Genomic DNA, 16,007 nt, shown 5'->3' on the forward strand with positions numbered 1-16,007 from the left:
ACATACACAACTCTTAAATTAGATCAATTACATTAAACTTAAAGTTACATAAAATATCTTTCTTACAAATCTCTAAACTGCATAAATTGTTGAATTGAACTTGTGTATTTATAGCATACATCATTATCAGTGAATTATCACCTCTAATATGAGAGTTCAGAGTGCAACTATGTATGCCTGCATAGAGGGTACCTGGTGGTACAGTAATTAAAAGCAGTTTACAGTCATGATGATAAACCTGTTAGTTCTGTATGAAAGTACTTTGCCAGTGATCATAAATAGAATTATCACTTTTTATGGGAATCATTTAATACGATAATTATTTAATAAGAAAGGCTATTTACAGCCACTGCAAAATTTTCAAATATGAATAGACACTGGAAACAACACATCCTGCAACCTCGCACCCCCCCCCCCCCCCACCCCCCACCCCTGACACACACAAACACACACAAACACACACACACACACACCTATTCATTCATTTATTTCATTGGCACAATGTTTCATGCTACAGATAAACATCAAATTTTCGAAACAAATTGTTTGATCTATGACATATATGAGGAAAAGGGAAAGGGGACTCTCTATAGAACAGAATTTAGTAAAACCTGAAAGTGCAAAACACAACGGTCAGCATTGTTAACAAAAAGAGCAGCTTAGCTGAAGCACAGCGGCTAACTGAGAGGAATAGATTGAAATCTGTGGTGAATTGGGAGGGTATTCAGCCATTTAACTGAGAGCATTTACTCTGTAAAAGGGCCCTATCTTCACCACACAGCCCAACAGTCATTAGAACATCGATATACCCCATTAAGAACACTACTGAAACCTCTGTATCAGTGCGCACACACACACACAAACACACACACACGTACATGCACACACAGACCTCTGTTGTCCATCTCTTTTAAAAAGGGCACGGTGGAAAATTAGACCCCCTGTGTCTAACGGTATACGTGTGTGTGTGTGTCTGTGAGTGTGTCTATATGCGTGTGTGTACGTGTGTGTGTGTTAAACATTACGTATGCATAAAAGCATGAGAGAGAGAAACAGCATTCACACAAGAGCATGTGTTTTGAATGTCATACAATTCTCCATCTGTTTAGCGAATGAAAGTGTATTGATTGATAATTACCTTTCCTTCTCCCTCAAGGGCAAGTTTTAAACTGATCTCATAAATGGCATTGATTTGCTCTCAATGCGACCACTGATGTCTGAGTTGTATTCACTCGGGAAAATAGCATGTTTATGGCAACTACAATACGAGAAAATAATAAGCTGTTGAGAGAGAAAGCCTTCATATCACAGAGAAAAAATCAATGATTTTATTGCCTTAAAAGCAAAGTACAGTGGGTTCAAATCCAAAAACATTGATTTTAGAACACTGACTTTGGCTTTGGATTTCTCAGACGCACTTTTTAGAGGACGATTTTGACAGCCTTAATTCAAAAGTGACATTAAAATTTCAGTTTAAAAATCCATGACTATTCCTTCTATGCATTAATATATATTAATGCATATTAATATATATTAATGTGTATATATATATATATATATATATATATATTTTTTTTTTTTCCCCCAACCAGTAAGTTTTAAATACTGACTGATCAGCTTTCTGAATATCATAAGGCAAAATCGTCAGTCTACCTGCGGAACCACTGAAACATCACCAAGTGTCCTCAGTTCAGGAAAAAATGTCCAAGGACTCTTCTACTTTAACATCCATCCACCAGAGTAAAAGGGGACCCAAAAGAAGATCTGTTGCTCTTCAATGAATTGTTAGTACTCTCTGAGATTGAAATCTGTATTCATGAGCGCTCACGCATTGTCTGACATGTGCGCTTATTAGGAACTGCGGTGACAATGCTGCTGAGTATGATGTTAATGTGACTTGTTGACCTCAGGCTTTGATCTTAGGATAATTATGACGTTGTCTGTAATTATAACATCAGCTAAAAACAAAACCGAAAAAAAGATTTTTTTTTTTTTTTTACCCTGAGGACAGATCGGTTGTGGGTTAAAGGGTTTAAATCGGGATTAGAAACAAGAAGTGAGGCAATTGATGATTCTTTTTTTAAGGATTAAATGTATAGAGCTTGGTTTGTCCACACAGGGATCAAGCATAATTTCAGCTTAAAATGCCCTTTTAAAGCGGAATCTAGATTTAATTCATCCAAAATCCTGAAAGAAGAGTAGAACTAAACCAGCTCTACATGAGACCACAAATGAAAGCCCTAAGGAGGCAGGTTTAGGTTCAGATCAATACTGGTCGTCAGTGAGGAAACATTGATTATTTAGGCTGTTCTTTTTCTTGGATACACCGCCAGAAGTTTCCATTATGTTTCTACCCTTCTCTGTTTCCTTTGTTCTGTCTGTATTTCCTCCTGCAATGTTCCTGCACCTAATTATGTGAAACACAATGCATGTAAAAACAGAACTTTTCTGGTAAAACTTTCACCAGCACATCAAATTACCAGCTGCAGCACCCTATTTCAGTCATGCTTTTGCCATATCGAAATATAGTATGAAATAAAAATCACGTATAAAACATGGTCCGCTGGATCCACTGCCTTAGATATCTGATGAGGCAATACCACTCCGATATGATGCCATCTGGACCAGTAAATTAAATCTGACCATAAAAGGGTTTCAGAGAGCACATTACCCAGAAGGCCGAGCAGGAGCTGACCACGCGGACCTTGAGTTGATGGACGCCATGTCATACTTCATCAACAAATAATGTCTGTCGAAATAAGCCCAAGAGAGAACAGGGACATATTCAGGGCAGGCGTGACTGTACTTGGCAGGTTGGAGTGCACTGTTAGGTTACCAGGGAGACGTCAAGGTAGGCTTGTTTTAAAATGGAGAGACTAATTAGCTGTCTCTGCAGAAGCTGATGGACAGCGATGGTGCCCGCCCCCCTGTGGGGATGAGCAGGGAATTGGCACCGTTTTAGTCACTCTGAACATAATTGCTATGCATCGAAAGGGTTGACATCTCTCATACAGGCCTATATAACATAATATTTATTCAGTATTAGCTAACATGTTTAATACTACTGCTCCTCACATTGAATGGACTCCAGTTTTTTTCTCCTTCTCACTCTGTCAAACCTCCTCTTGCTCTCTCATTCTCTCTCTGTCTTTCTCTCTCCCTCTCCTTCCCTCTCTTTCTTTCACACTCTCCCTCTCTCTCTCACTCTCTCCCTCCATCAAGGCTAACCTGTGTCTCTCTTTCTCTTGTTACCCAACACTAAGCCATCACTCTTATGTACTGCAGTGATTTAAACACTAGGTGGCAACCATCTAAAACAAATCCAGCCAGACTGAACACCTGAGGTTAATAGCGGCACCAGCTCAAACCTCATTCTGGCTTTTTACCACAACACTAATTAATGTGAGAGGTTGTATTATCACGCACCTTAAGACAGTGACATGCATTACACATATTCAGTGCAGGTAAACTGAAGGTATCCTTTACCAGTTATCACGACAGGCAAAACTGATAACTTAATACACTGATCATATAGCACCCATATAGTATATTACCTAGTCTCAGCCCCTATAGAATGGAACATGAACACTAAATCAGTGTAATTAGGGGATTAAAGAAACACATCCTCTATATATAGCCATCTGATCTAGTGTTTCAACACACGAAAATGTGTGTTGCATTTGGTTCTGCTCTTGCTGTTGTTTTTCTTTCTTTTTCTCTTTTTTTAAGACAATAATAGAGTGTGCGCCTATTGGCTCTAATGATTTTTTCATATCCTCATTAAAGCAGTGGTGAGAACAGTACTCAGCAGAGACAGGTATTCTCTGCTCTAATTTATCAGTAATACATTTTGTAGGATAGAGTTTGAGATTGTTGGACAATACTATGTTCTCATCAGACCATGAAGTTGCAGTTTCCTGCTCCAAAGCACTATCATATGCTGCATAATATATACTATATAATTTACTATAACCTATAACCTTTATGCTGTACGATATTTGCAGGCCAGCACCATCAAGATGCCAGAATATGCCATGAGTAAATCCATATTATTACTCATAACCTTTGTAAAAAAAAAGTTCAGTGCTGATGGCTTATTGTAGTATGATGCTACATGGAGCGGACGTCCCTTCCAACCGAAAATCATAGACGGTCCATTCAAAGGATCAGGATGGGAGTGTACAACGGGGCATCAACACAAGACTGTTTCAATCCGTTGACCACACACTACCAAAAGACATTCTGTCTTGAACGGACTGTGATCATCGACTGATGGTTAATTATCCGTCGATCGTCCACAGAGACTTGAAACAATTAAATCCTTGATAATGTCCTCTCATACTTCTCGTGTGAGTAAAATCATTGACGTGCTGACGAGTAACTCACTCCAACTAGGCTGATCACAGTAATAAGCTTTAAACGCTTATTTGCAAGTGTGCACGAGGATAAACATGTACATCGAAACAAAAACTCCGCTGTGGCAGAAAAAAAAGAAGAAAAGCAAGGATGAGAACATGTCAAAACAAGAAAAGAGTCTCTTGATTTTTTTTTTTTTAATTTGCAGGCTGGGGAAAGCAAAGACAAAACATTATTTTTTGAAAACTTGTTCTCCAAAAAATATATAAATGAGTGCTTTGCTGGATAGAAAATCCGGCATTGCATAAATTTTCAGGTATTCCCTGATGCAGAGACAACACCAAATGCAACAAAGCCTTCTTCTTTTTGAAGCAAAGGAAAGTATTTTAAAGAGGGAGAATTTTAATCAAAAGGTTGTTTTCAAAGAATCGTTCAAAAGCTCCCTAGAAGCAAAATCTTACCGAGTTAAACCTCAGTTCGCATTCATGTGATGTGAGTTTAAACTCCCTCTGTTCAAAAAAAGACAGGAACAAAATATAATAATAAAAAAAAACATTTGCCACTTGCTTTCCAAGATTAAAAACTGTGAAGCGTGATATTAATTTATTTTGTAAGCATCATCTCAGGGAGTCATATGGGTGTGCATATAAAAAATAATAAAATGATGGGAGAGTGCAGAATATGCTGTAGAGAGAGAAATACTCGAACGCATCCATATTTCTCTTGCAGTTTCTCTTCATCGAAGCTAATCTGTGAAAATGACAAGTGTGAATAGGAAAACCATTTTCACCTGTCAGTCAGGGTTTGACACCTGCACACTGCAAAGTGTCTCAGAACAGAAAATTCAGAACAGTCATAAAGTTCTAACCCTTTTTTTCTCATCTGTCACACTTTGCTTCAGACTATGTAACATGGTATTTATAGGTCCGGTATGCTACCCGTGTGCAGTGGAGGTTGACTTTTTTTTTTTTTTTTTTGCGTTTTTTCATTGTCTGTCAAACTCTGTCCTCAGGTGTTCCATGTATAGTAAGTGTCCCCGCGTGTGTGTCCCCATGTGTGTGTGTATGTGTGTATGTGTGTGTGCATGTGTGTGTGTGCGCGCGCCTGTGTGTGTGTGTGTGTCTGTGTGTGTGTCTGTGTCTGTGTGTACGTGTGTGTTAGATTCTTCCCTCCAAATTCCCCCACCTGCCATCTCTACGCTCGTAGGCTAAGCGGCTCATGTAAACCCCCTGGAGGCTGGCGAATAAGAGCAACGCTGTGGGCGATGCCAGGGATGGGTACGGTGCTCCGGGGGACCAGGACCCCTGCTGTGGCCCCTCACCCTACTGTCAGGAAGCCCACCATGGGCAGAACTGAGCTCAGCTCCACCCCCCATCTGGGATCGTTAGCCTTGAGGATCAGTGTACAGAGTATAATCTATACTTGCTCCTGCTTCAGTAATATATACCGTGACTGGTGATAGGGACTGATTAAAATCACATTAGCCAGATGCTAACCAACACATTAATATGGTATTTAGCATCTTAAATTCAGCCAGTCTCCTTATGCAGACCCTCAAGCCAAAAACTAGAAAAGAATTACTTAAGCACAAGCTCAAAACTAATGACATGAGCGCTATGTATTTCTTCCTGCCATGAAATAATATGACAGTTGGAATCCCATATTGCTATACTATGTCATAGTATACCAATGATTTTATATAAATGAGTAATTAAGGTTAGAAATAATATAATAATGACAACATTTTTATCCTAGGAATATGGACATAATGGATATAATACATACATATATCTGTAAATAACTTACACACACAGCAAGACACAGACACAGACACAGACACACACACACAAAATCTGTTCTTTGTTTGAACATTAAGCAAAAATGATTAGCATTTGCATGAAAAAGAAATCTGCTCACTATGGCAACAGACCAAACTGTTTTCGATCTTTCTAAATGACTATGGCTTTTTTCCAAAAAACTTTGCACTTAGGTTGAAACCTTCTTCAAATCAATCAGACTAAAGCATCTCCCGCTTCCATGGTCACAATAATCTCACACTCACATTTATCCTCCTGTTGCCTGCTTGTTTTTCACTTACCTTTAATCCTCTTTTCACTAACTTCTCTTCTCTTTTCTTTTTTCTTTTGTCTTCTCACTCCCAATTACATTTCTCATTTGCTCCTGACAGTATTGTCAAAGCATTTCTGTTGCCCCTCTGGATCTGCAAACTTTTTGTTCATGTCATGTTATCGCCTGCAATATCTCCAAAGTTCTTTGACATCTAACCACTTCAATCAAAGTCACTTGTACTGGAGAATAAAAAAATAAAAAAAAGTCTAAGAAGAAATTGATTATGACTGACTCATACTAATCTTAACTTGAAGATATCTGTGGCAATATAATTGTTAGAGAATACAATTTGAACGAAGCATAAGAAATAATATTACTTTGCTTAATTCAGTTTTATGATTTCCTAAACAATCGCCTGTTCTTCCATGCTCAAAACTGTAGACTGAATTCTGCAAGTTATTCTTAGCCAAAAAAAATAATTTCCCTCATTATTTCTGAACGTGACTTTGTGTGCACTTCAGAGACTTATCCTTCTGTTTGTCTACCTACGTCTCACGTGCCTGTAGTCAAATCTTTTACTCAAGCGCACAAAGACTAGCAGAGTGAAAATATTCTGTTGGTATTTTCACGATTTGTGAGTTTGCTGTCAGAGTTGAAAACCCTCTCATTCTTGGTCAAGATGATATCATTAGAAAGGTCATTTCAGAACTGAATTACATCATTAAAGGGCAATTTCAAAAGCCAGGCGGGTGAGTCATTTTTTTGACAAATCCCAAAGGACCACAAACAACCGGTAAATACATCAAGGCAGAAAAGGTCACTTAACTTCCCAGCTTTTCCTTTTCATTTTGAGCTGACATAGATAAGGTCAGTTTTGGAGCTGTTGAAGGTGTCTCAGGCTATATTTTGTATGATGTTGGGCTATTGGTTGACAGCCTTCAACACACACACACACTTCTCACCGGGCATAGCTTGTCTGTGTCTTTCTCTTTTCTTTTCTTTCTTTCTTTCTTTCTTTCTTTCTTTCTTTCTTTCTTTCTTTCTTTTCAACTGAATTAAGCTGAAAAGAGACAATTTCTCTCTCCTCTCTTTCTGTAAACTGACTCTCGACTCCCACATTGTCCTTTTGCTAACCATTGCATTTCCCTCTTCCTGGTGACAAAGGTGACACGTACACACACACACACGCACACACACACACACACACACACACACACACACACACACACACACACACACACACACAGAGGTCTTAGACATAACTGTGTGCTCCACCAATCCTATGGTGGGTGAAAATGATCTTCCCTGACTCATAAACTGCCAATTAAAACCTAAACGTGTCATGCCAGCATGCTTCGGCGAACATCTAAACGCAAGACCAAAAAGGGGGAAAAAAATGCCATAAGCTGGTCACAGAAGAAAGCCATTAGGGAGGTTCTGTCTTGAAACCCTGGTGGCACTCTAATTGGTTTCTGAATAATACACAGGGGGTGATTAGTCAGAAATGACAATATCTCCCAAGTATAAAAAGTACATATTAATCACAGCAAATGACAATGTTTGCTGTATCATTAGTTTGGACAAGGCTTGTTGGTCAGTAGTCGGATAAAATATCAGAGATGTCTGCATGTTCAGTTCGATTTGCCCATTATTAGCGAACAATGTTTTCACAATAAGTGAAGCTGAATTTTCTCTTTCTTCAAGATTTAAAAGATTTAATGGTAACCTTTTAGAAAGACAGAGAGAGAGAGAGATGGTTAGAGAAAGAGAGAAAAAAACAGGGGACTATCAGAGAGAGAGAGAGAGAGATAAGCTGTGTCCCTGGATGCACATTCGGAGTCTGGGTAGACCAATTTAGCCTATATGAACATGCTAATAATTGGACTACACCATCTCCACTTTGGCACCTACACATAAAACTACCCTCAGTTTAGAGACAAGAAAATTTCTCAGTCAACTAACACAAGCCAGTTAGTTGAGACAGTCTAAAAATATCGGCTCTACTGTGGTGCTATGTGTATTTAATCTATTGAATCCACAGACAAGAATCATCTATCAGACACCACATAATAACAGAAAAAGCAGAAATAATTTAAATTTATGAGGTCAATGCAATGCTACAAAACTGTCTAAGTACCTTCATAAAAAATACAAAATTTCCAGCTACCTCATGACCAAGCTTCATTCATACATGGCTTAGGAGTAATGACAATAATATCTCTATATACAAAACTGTTTGTTGAATTGATAGACTGCAAAGTAGTCTTTCCTATATTATTTTATTAATACGAACAGCCTGAAGTTCAAGTAGAATCCCTTATCTCTTATTTTTTGAACCACCAGAGCTACATAAAGTAAAGGTCAGGACCTGCATTTGTTTAGATCTAATATTTTTTAGACAGTCAGAGCTAATTTGCCTCTACAGTTGGAAGGCGCTTGTTAACAATCAAAGAAAACCCTCTTTATTTTAAGCCCTGGACAGGACCCTCAGTGTAGAGTACATGTCAGCGCTCTTAAAGTCGAGATGGTCTCTCAAGACCTAACTATTTTCATTTCATTATCTTCAGTATTCTCAACATCGACTCTGCGCTTAAAAGGATGAGGGAGGGGAAAATGAAAAGGAAAAAGAAATGCCCAGATCATCAAACATGAATTTTGCATCAGTTTCCAAAGCTGCCAGAGTGCCATGAAAATCGCACAATTATTCACCTAATAGTGAACAGAGAAATAAAGCCCCAGCTCCACAGTATAGGTCCAGATAAATGGTGTTCATGGCAGTATATTTTCTTCACACAACCATATTGGAAGAACCAGAAGATACAAACAGACAAATCAAACCCTGAAGCACTTTCCCTGTACAGAGAAGAACGGGGAAATGATGTCCAACTGACAAAACAAGCGCTCTTCTCTTGATCTCAGCAAAGTTTCATTTTCTAGCCTTTTAGAGAGTGTTTAAAGAGGAAAAAAGTACATTAAAACTCAACTGATGTCAACTGCTCAATAAAGAAGCTATCAAGCTGCCAATTAAGGACTGACCTGTAGGTTGTAAGAGATGTGCTTCAGTTTTAATCAGATATGACACTACTACATGGTGAATGAATGAAAAGTTTGCTTGAACACATTACAGTTTGTAACTTTTGAGTTTACACAGCAGACATTTCACAGTCTCGGTCTATCTGACGGCGCCTTTACAGTTTGACAGAAAAATCCACAACCTTCATCTCCTACAAACCTCCTCCCTCCTCCACCATCTGCATGTGATAGATCACACCAGACATCAAACAGGTCATGACATTACTGCAACAAATGTGGCAAAGCCTGATATCACACCCATAATACATTTACAAATAAGTGTTTTTATTTACTTAGTGACTAACAAACTGTTCATCAAAGCAATCTCTGATGCTAAACGCACAACCTAGCTCTCGCTATTCTTGCAGTTTACATTTCGTAAATGTGTGTTAGTTCGATGAGTTGAAAATTTCTCCTAATCTACATAGGAACATAATGTGACAAGATCTGGATGCAAATCTGCACCACACTTAAGCGCTATCCTTCTAAAAAGAACTTGTACTTTTTTGCCTACTGACAGTTCAGCTCAACAAGGCAAATAGCAAATATGAGTCAACAAAGTTTTGGGAATTTGAGCAGATTTTTTTTTATTTATGTCAGAATCTTTATGAAATGGATTACAGAATCTCTGAGTGTGTGTGTGTGTGTGTGTGTGGGTATAAGTCTGAATCCTCATGAGCAAATGGAATGTGTCTAGTCATGTCTCGGAATAAACTGTCAGCAGGATTTCTAGATGCCTATTGGGATCAAGCTTCAAAAACCTTTTTATCAGAAACACACACTGGCAGGACTGTAAGCTCATTAATCTCCTCAGAGAAAAGCTAGGTCCCGTTTGGCTAATTTAGCCGTTACTGCTAGTCTCCCCTGAGTTGAGCTCGCTTTATGATGCAGAAACCTCCTCCGTTCCATGTCTTTTATCCACGACCTAAAGTGTCTCTCATGAAGTAGATACCTCTACCAGCAGCTGATAGGATTACAACGGCTATCATAATTGGGCAAGCGAATCTAATTTCCTGTGTTTGAAAATTACACAGCCACTGGAAATGGGAACTGCGTTTGGGATTAATTATTCTAGATGTTTTATCAGAAGCACAAGCAAGGCCATGCTACAACATAAGCTCATGGAAAAGTCTAGACAATCTCATAGAACTTGAGCAGGAGTTGTGATTAGGAGAGGTCGTTGGAAGATTGAAGATGTGCAGCAAAAATACAAAAACAGTGAGGGTTTAACTGTGGGACACCAAAAATTTAGATATCACAGATACACAGATCGGTTCATTTGTTGCTTTGCTCAGATGAATTCATGGGTCCATATTCACCGCTACTGAAAAAGATACGCTACTGTTTTTGTGAAAGCTGAGAATACATTACTGCAACTACTAGTAGCTGTTGCCATGACGGCAAAAGTAAGACACATCCGCAAGGCTTAATGCCCCTAGGTGGTAGCACAAAATATGCTGTGCCTCCCCCCTCCCCCTTCTGACCGAGAGCTTATTCCGAACTTGGACCGGTTCCCTTTTAGGCAGGCCACCTCGCTGCTGCTGGAGCTCAGATAATCACCCACTGTGACACAAAATTGGGTTTTTGTAAAACATTAAACAACAAAAAACTTTACAAAAGAACAGAATTTACCTGATGGGAAAGAAAGGACATACTTGAGAGTAACAAGATTAGAGGGTACAGGAATGAGGAACTTCCAGTGCTGTATATAGAGAATGAACATCTATTGATTGTGGGGGGGGGGGGGGGGGGGGTACCCTCTCTTTAGGGAACACAAACTGTCCCACACATTTGTTAAATAACCCTGAGATATGAATTGGGTTAATTTAACTGATCAGCGCTGATAATCAAACCCTTGACTCACATTGAAAGCTCAAAAAGCCAATGATCCAATCAGTCTAAGTATGCCTTTCTAACAGAGAGACAACATGAGGTAACTGGAATGATTTCAAAGGAAGACAAAGGAAGGACCGTGTGACTAAATGCCCCATCCAAGCCAGTTCTAACTCCATGTATCTCTAATTAGTCGCTCCATGACCACCGACATACAATACACAAAACCCTATTAGAATCTATTTGCAGTCCTCTGCGGTATGCGAAAACCTTGGCGGAGAACTTTCTGGCACAGTGTTTTCTTAACAATTGTCACACAATCACAAGGTAGCAAAGCATATAGCACACAATCATTCCATTAGCCTCATATCATCACTCCTCATACAATAAGATCACAGGCATTTTGATGAATCTAAATCTGCAGTATCAGTATCAGAGATTAAAGGAACACTACTTATGTTAAGTTTAGGATCATGACCAAGGCAGAGGTGTGGGCTTCACTAGACCAAGAATTGCATCTGACTCAGTGTGAGGTAGCGAGCCTTCACACAGAGAGCGTTCTCCCAAACACCCTACTGTTGTCCCACAGTGCAACACCTCCCACTGTGTAAAAAGTTGTCCAAAGATACGAAAACAGACAAATTGCCGAATTCTGTTTCCAAGGTAGAGTTGCCAAGGTTGGTCCCTGCACGCGCACTTTTCCCTCTGGTATTAAAAGGACTGTTGTAATGCTTGTCTGTGATGGCACAATTAGACACTGTTTGGGCATAGCATCGTTGGCATGCTAAAATGCACCCAACTGTTTACTTTGTCACTTTTATACTTTGCTCTCTGCTCACAGAGCATGAAATCAAACTTCCTTGCGGTTGGGGATATTAAGCCGAAGGGAGCGTGTAGCCATTGACGGAACTCGTGCTAGCATATTTCAGTCTCTAGTGGCTTCTACTTGGTGACACGTTGTTTGATGGTTTGCTGTTTCGTAAGATGATACATGTTTGCTTTCTGCAGTTTAGAGCGTCTTATGTTTTAAGGTTCTTTTGGTTCAAGAGTTTTTGATAGTTGTTTACTTCTTATCAAATATTCACGGTGGTTGATGAAAACATTCCGTCACCCCTTCCCAGCCCTACAAATACTACAAATAACTAACTAGTAGAGGAATTCACACCTCATGCTGGTATTTGTAAGGTCCAATAAAAATGGGGACTTCTGGCTTTTGGAAGCAAGAGACAAAATGGTCCAAACAAATCATCATAACTACATTCTGTATACAAATCTCAGTGATTTCCTTGCACTTTTCTGATAGTCTATCTCTAGAAATGTGATATGATCTAAAGAACACTATCCTCCAGTTCAGGAATATGCTGGAATCATGAGGACAAATCATTGTGGACAAAAGTCTTTTGAAGAATGAGATTGCAATATCATGTGTTGTCTCTGAAATTGCTTTTACCATTTCTCTCAGTTTTGAGTCCAATAATTTTTTTTTATCTGAAAATCCTGTTTTCTATGTGCTGTGCTCTTACAGCAGTTTGTAAATTTTTTTTAGTTTGATTTTAAATGAGATGGTGTGTTTCATATGTTTCTGTTCCAGTTTTGATTTCTCATGAACTATAAACCTTTCATACATAAGACAGCACCAACCCTGAGTGGTTACTATAGCGACTGCCAGAACTCCAAGGAATCCCACAACCACCTACAAACACAATACAGTTTTATCTTAAAAAGACACTTATAGACCATGTTTCCCCACTTGATTTTACTGGAGTGCTCTAAGACACAAAAAGCATTGTGGACTTCTAATGATTTACTGCTTCAAACTAATTGCTGTCTCCTTTATCAGTGCCACCAACTTATCTTGGAATACCTATTTATTTATTCAAAGAAATCATGTCAAAATTAATTAATGAAAGACTCACACAAGGAACACTCATGGGCAGATCTGTCACTCAGAGAAAAACATAAATGACAGAATTGCTAAGAGTTTTGGTTAGATGAAACCGACATAATTAGTCCAGCAATCAAGAATGTGCCAAATAAGCACTAAAGATATAGAACCTATCACAAAAGATTTTGTGAGCCGTCATCTTAGAAATGGATGAGAAAACATGGGGTCTAAAAAGCAAAAACAGGGAAGGGTGGGAGGTGAAGAAATAGATATTGGGGGGGGGGTGCTTTTAAGGCACAGATGGTTGAAAGAAGCCAAAGTAACCCAGGGCCATACCAGAGCACAGCTCTGGCAGTATTGATGTATAGCCACGATCCTCACGTTAGAAGAAGAGCAACAGCCTTTTAGGGACTTAACAAATACGCTTTGAAATGTTCTGAAGTCATTTGCACTCTGCTGCACATTGATTTTGAGGTAATGGCTTTAGTCTAACTGGATTGTAAATAGGAAGAGACAATCGCTAGACTGGACCCTGCTCCAGTCTTAGGTTTTGTGACCTATTGAAAGTGATATGTCTAGTCTCCAAAGGCAGTGCACAAACATACACACACACAAGTACACAAAGAGGGTTCAGACACATAAATGAGGTCTGCCAGTCCAAACAGGTAAACATACCAGGTGAAGTACCCACATAATGATGCAATGTCTCCCTGGTGATGCACGGTATCCTTTGAGAATAAGAGAAAACTCTACATCTAAGCAACAATTCCCACTGTAACAACTTAACATACCCAAACCCCCGCCCCTCAACAGTTCTTTGATATACAGTCATCCTTCTCTCTCCTTTAGCTCTTTATCTTTTATCAGCTTTCTCTTTTCCTTTCATGAAAGCCTTACTTCTCATGCTGGTGTTAAATTTCCATTATTTCATTATTCCATTACGCCAAACAAAACTTATTCAACAGCGAAACTGATTGCGGGCAGATGCTTAGGACCACATAAGCATCATTACCAACTGAGTAGCTCAGTCCATCAACAAAATCAAATCAGAACATCAAGGGACCGATACAACATGCATGTTCTCCTGAAACTTTTCGAACATGTCCCAAAAAAACATTCAAACAGTACTAGAGGGGCAACCACATAAGGTCTTGACAGATTCACCTGGACCTACAAGCTGAATCCCTTCCTCTTCTGTCTCAGCATAACTACACCTCCCAACAACTGAACTTGCCCTCCTAGACACCCACCTACCCTCTCCTCTTTACCCCCTTAGCAGCTGAGTGTGAGGAGTTACTTTGACAGATTGCTCAGTTGTTGTGAAGGGTCTTACCGCTGCTTGCTGGGCAGCAAGTCCTGACCTTTTGGTGGACCCCTGTCGGGAACTCAGCCTCTTCCAGGACTCAGAGAAGCGCCCCCTGCTGGTGGGGCGGCTAGGGCCCTGAGGCTCCTCCCTGGTAGAGCTCGCCCGGATTCCCTCTCTCCTCTGTGACCATTTCCTTTTTGTCATTTCCTCTGAGTCAAATATCCCTGTTGAGAACGTTTTTTGCCCTGAAATGCCAGTAACTAAGATAGAGAGTTTGTCTTCATCAAACTGCCCACAGGTACCAGGGCATGTCTTTCCTTTTCTGACTTTTATCCCTCTCTTCTCCTCCCCCAGCTTTGAGAAAAAAGTGGAGTAAACGATAGGAGTTTTGTCGTCCGCACCCTGTTGCATGCGCTGCCGCTGTGTCAGTTGTTGATGTAGGTTTCTCGCTCCAGCAGGGGGAGAGAGAGAGAGAGAGAGAGAGAGGGAGAGAGAGAGAGAGAGAGAGAGAGAGAGAGAGAGAGAGAGCGACAGAGCAACCTTGCCTGTGAAGATTTTTTTCTTTCTTCAATCTCTTGCTTTCTTCTGTCTGAGCCGGTTGCAACAGTCCCCAGATTCTGTGAGTCGCTAACAATCTGGACTCCGCGTCCCTGCTCCTCCCCACTCTCATTCATTCTCTCTCTCTCTCTCTCTCTCTCTCTCTCTCTCTCTCTCTCTCCCTGTCTCTCTCCCTCTCCCTCCCCTCTCATTTTCTCTCTTTCATCATATTCACCATCGTGGTTACCAGCTTGCTCTTCACCATCTCTTGTTCCCTGTTGTATTTGTGAGCATTAAAGTGATATTCTCAACAAAAGCAGAGGGTTTCAACCTTTCTTCTGACTGATCTTTCTCCTTTCCTCTCACTCTTTTAATCAGACAAGTACCATGGGACCTATGTCTTCACTTCACAAAAGCATCAAGAAGTTGTGGTGACTGAGAAAACACTGTGAGTACCCAACCAAAACGCCACTAAAATGCTCATGTTGTCATGAGAAGAAAGATATTTTTGACTGTGTTGACTATAATATCTTCCTAATTACCCTGAGACCACAGTGTGACATTCCCTGAAGAACTGTAACTCCTTGATCCTCTGGAACAGAAGGCTGAGGTCTCTGATAGCAACAAAGCAGATAGAGAAACAGTACAGGTATCCCCATCAGGCAAAACCTTCCCCTACACCATCTGATTCTGTCACAGACAAATTTTCTCTGTTATCACATTCCTCAGCATAGTATTGATCTATTTTCATAATGTGATGCAATTATCCAACAAGAGGTTTGAGCGATAGTTTATAAGACAAGATTATCAGAACAGAGAAACCGGGAAAATATAGCTGTTCTGATGACTGACAGACAAACAGATGGACAGGCAGAAAGAAAGAAAGAAAGAAAACTGGAGGCTTTTGACCTGGTTCGTAATCATTAGACTATAAGTTGTGAAAGTCAA

At 39.8% G+C, this 16,007-nt stretch overlaps 1 protein-coding gene across 3 annotated transcripts in view; it reads right to left on the reverse strand.

Moving 5' to 3' along the window:
- trpm3 (transient receptor potential cation channel, subfamily M, member 3) overlaps positions 1-14,726 on the reverse strand; it is a 100,761-nt gene extending 86,035 nt beyond the window's left edge. For all 3 annotated transcript variants that reach the window (XM_030791189.1, XM_030791188.1, XM_030791187.1), the window contains exon 1: positions 14,550-14,726. In XM_030791189.1, coding sequence (XP_030647049.1) covers positions 14,550-14,726 — 177 coding nt within the window. The remainder of the gene's footprint in view (positions 1-14,549) is intronic.
- Between the last annotated feature and the right edge of the window lie 1,281 nt (positions 14,727-16,007).

This window comes from Chanos chanos, chromosome 14 (assembly GCF_902362185.1).
Source record: "Chanos chanos chromosome 14, fChaCha1.1, whole genome shotgun sequence".
Classification (NCBI taxonomy): Eukaryota; Metazoa; Chordata; class Actinopteri; order Gonorynchiformes; family Chanidae; genus Chanos; species Chanos chanos.